This window comes from Merops nubicus, unplaced genomic scaffold, assembly GCF_000691845.1.
Source record: "Merops nubicus isolate BGI_N331 unplaced genomic scaffold, ASM69184v1 scaffold23077, whole genome shotgun sequence".
Classification (NCBI taxonomy): domain Eukaryota; kingdom Metazoa; phylum Chordata; class Aves; order Coraciiformes; family Meropidae; genus Merops; species Merops nubicus.
Window position 1 is genome coordinate 346 of NW_008621474.1, and position 3,258 is coordinate 3,603.

Sequence of the window (3,258 nt, forward strand, 5' to 3'; positions counted from 1 at the left end):
TCAGCAGGCGCCTGAAGCCCCTCAAGGTCCGCAGGATCAAGTCAGAGAAGCTGCACTTGAAGGACATCAGGCTGAACCTCACGCAGGGCAACGGCGGCGCTCCCGTCACCATCGAGCCGCTCACCCCCCCGCCCAAGCACGAGGAGATCCAGGAGAAGGCACCAGGCAGCCAGCCCATGACTTAAAGACAGGAGGAATCCGGGCTGCTGCTGCTGCTGCTGGGGTGGTTTTTTTGTGTGTGGTTTATTCTTTTCAAAGCAAAGAGGGGCTCGGGAGGGGGTTGTGGAGGTGGTCAGGTCTCCTGGAAGCGGCGGTGGGCACGGAGAGCTGTGGCGTGGGGGCAGGATGAGCTTCCCTGGGACAGGGCTTTAAAAAAGGCTGGGGGGGGAAGGACCCTGAACGCCAGCAGGTCGTCTGCTCTGAGGTGAACAGAGGCTGGAAGGACCCAAAGTGGTGTTTTACTGAAGTGCCATCAACGTATCTTCTCACCTCCTCTCCCCCTGGTGCCAACGAGGCTTTTCCAAACAAATGGAAAGGGGGGAAGTCCCTGGGGGTTTTATCTGTGCCTTTTCTGAGTAAGGGAAGCCGTGGTGTCAGAGCAGCACTGCAGCCTTCCCCCAGCTCCCTTCTGGGGCTGGGATGGTGGCCCAGAACTGGGATGGTGGCCCAGGGCCAGCCCCAACTGCTGCCAAGGTCTGTGCTTGCTGGTGGGAAGTGGCTGAGACGGGTCCCTTGCTCCTCAGGGAGAGGATGGATTTCTTGCCCTGGTTGCTTTCTCCATTGTGTTTTATGCTCCAACACAAAGGGATGATCCGTGGATAAATCCAGGGGCTGGGGAGCTGAGGGCACTGCTGCCAGGGGGTGGAACCCCTGCGAGCAGACCTGCTCTGAATAAATATTTTGTACATTGTCTGTGTGTGTGCCCTCGTGCCTGGTTGCCCCTTGCCAAGGTTTCCAAGGCAGAGCAGTCTGAAATCCATCAGCTGCCTTAGCTGCTCCCTGGGCATCTCAGCCATGGGATCCCTCCTCTGGTCTGAATTCTGGTGGTGGGGGCAGAGAGGAGAATCTTCCAGGGATTGGTAGCAGATGTTGGTGTAGCTGATCTGCCTCTGGGTTGCCAGTACAGATGTGGCTTTGTTGGTACCATGCTGATATCCATGGAGGTGTGGACTTAGCAGAGGACTTTAGAGCCCTAATGGCTCAATGGTTGGACTTGATGATCTTGGAGGTCCCTTCCAACCTAAAGGATTCTATGATTGATTCTGTGACTGTGCAGCAGAGGTTGACTTGGCAGCGTGGTTGCTCTGAAGTGTGAGAGGAGTGGAAGCAGCTGAAACAAAGACAAAGAAGAGATGCTGGCCTGAAGCCATAGAACAGCTTCTCCTGTTACAACCACAGAAACACAATATGAAATAAAAAAGTATCACAAGAATTTCACTTTGCTGTGCCCTGAGATGAACAAAATGACATCATTAAATTAGAGACTTCCTGATTGAAGAGAAGGGAAAAAAATAGACTGTACTCCAGCTGGAGGGTTCTGGAGCAAGGGGTCTCATGTGGTTCTTGTTGAGGGGTTGGAATGGTCGTGCAGCTCCTTGGAAGTTCTCTTCCACATGGCCCTGAGAGCAGGAGGCAAGACATGAAGTCCCTGGTGAAGAAACACAACCCTGACAGTTGTCTTAGAAAATCTGGGTTAATAAAATGAAGCTGTTTGTCCAAGCAGTTGGGTGGTGAAGTTTCATTGAGCTTCTGTGCCAGAAGTCCTGTTGAATGCAACAGGCTGGCAAAAACCAGCATCTTTCCCAACGTCCCAGGTAGGAAAAGAGCTGGAAAAATGATGTGAAGTGCAGTGAAACAAGCTGTGATTCAGTAATTATAACAGTAATTATGCCCCAAATGGCTAATGAGCATCTCTGGCTACTGATATCCTCAGGTTCTGGTGATATTTGGAGGGCAGAGGGAGAGGGGAGATGCTGAGAAGTGTCAGTGTTCCCAAAACTGGGACCATTGCTGCCCTCGAGTGACTCCTGGGATGCACCCACATGAAATCCCACTGAAAATAAATTATCCCTTGACAAATCTCCTCAAACTCATCCTGGGTGAGTTCATCCAAAGGGGGAGTTGGGGGAATTTCGCAGCCTCGGGGGCAGGACTGGGCCAAAAAACGATCGTGGGGTTTGCTGCTAAGACCAAGAGGAGGTTGAGGCTCATTTCCAGCAGATCTGGGCTACCTGTCGAGAGGATTTGGGTGGTGTGTGGATTTGGGTCAGCGCTGGGGCTGGGGGAGGTGCTGTGAGCTGGAATGTTTGGGTGGCAATGGGACAAGAGGTGGGCACCAGTGGGACAAGAGGTCGGCGCCGGGTGCTCGGATAGAGGGAAGGAGCTTCAAGTGCCAAGGCCAGACTAGAGGCTGCCGTGGGGGGTGTTGGTGGCAGGTGTGTTATTTTCCCTTTTTTCTCCTGAAAAACGGGGGTGTGGCAGCCTGGGACAAAGGCACGTTGAGAGAAAAGTGCTGTGGGGTGACAACATCCCCGTCACGAGGCAGCAACGTGTGCTTGAGGTGGCAAGACCTGTTCATGCGTGAGTGCAAGGTATTAAATGCAAAAAAAAAGTAATAAAGGGGGGAAAAAAAATTCACCAGCAGCTTGCACGGCCCCCTGTGAGCTTTTTGATCCGTGGGGAAACATTCCTGAGTGTGTTGGGCTGGCAGGGAGAGCTGTGACCAGCCCGGAGCTGCGTTCTGCTGCAGGGCCAGTTGCTTGGAAGAAAAAAAAAAGGGGGAAAAAAAAAACAAACCCAACCCAAACAAAGAGGAAAAGGCTCCCAGGAGAGTGGTGGAGTGACCGACGTTTCCAGGGCTACTGCCAGGCTGTGCCCACGCTGCCAGCCAGCACGGAGCTGCCTCTGGGGCTGCCTCTCTTGGGCGGCTGGTGCCCGGGTTGGAGGCGCCCTTGGCTGGGGGGGTTGGGTGGGGGGTTGCTGCAGGAGAAGTTGGGGTTTTGGGTGCAAGGTGAAGGGGTTGGAGCATGCAGGCGTTCCTGAGGAGCCCCGAGGGGTGTTTCCAGCTGAAGCCACACACATAGGCAGTCACGAAGGGGCCGACGTCGTCCTGCAGGTAGGGAGATCTCCCACGGCTGGAAGGGTGGCTGGTGGTTTGGAGGTAGGGAGTGGGATGGGTTGGGGTGCTGTGGGCAAAGCCCTCAGCTCGTTCACATCGAGGTGCACATCAAAGGTGGGCACATGAGAACAAAACCTGAT

The 3,258-nt window shown here is 54.2% G+C and overlaps 1 protein-coding gene across 1 annotated transcript in view; it reads left to right on the forward strand.

Moving 5' to 3' along the window:
• The window catches only part of TMEM51 (transmembrane protein 51), a gene marked incomplete at its 5' end in the record, with an annotated part of 403 nt that extends 218 nt beyond the window's left edge, over positions 1 to 185 (forward strand). Inside the window, one exon of the mRNA XM_008944500.1 lies at positions 1 to 185. This exon is cut by the window's left edge and continues 218 nt beyond it. Coding sequence (XP_008942748.1) covers positions 1 to 185 — 185 coding nt within the window.
• Positions 186 to 3,258: the final 3,073 nt, after the last annotated feature.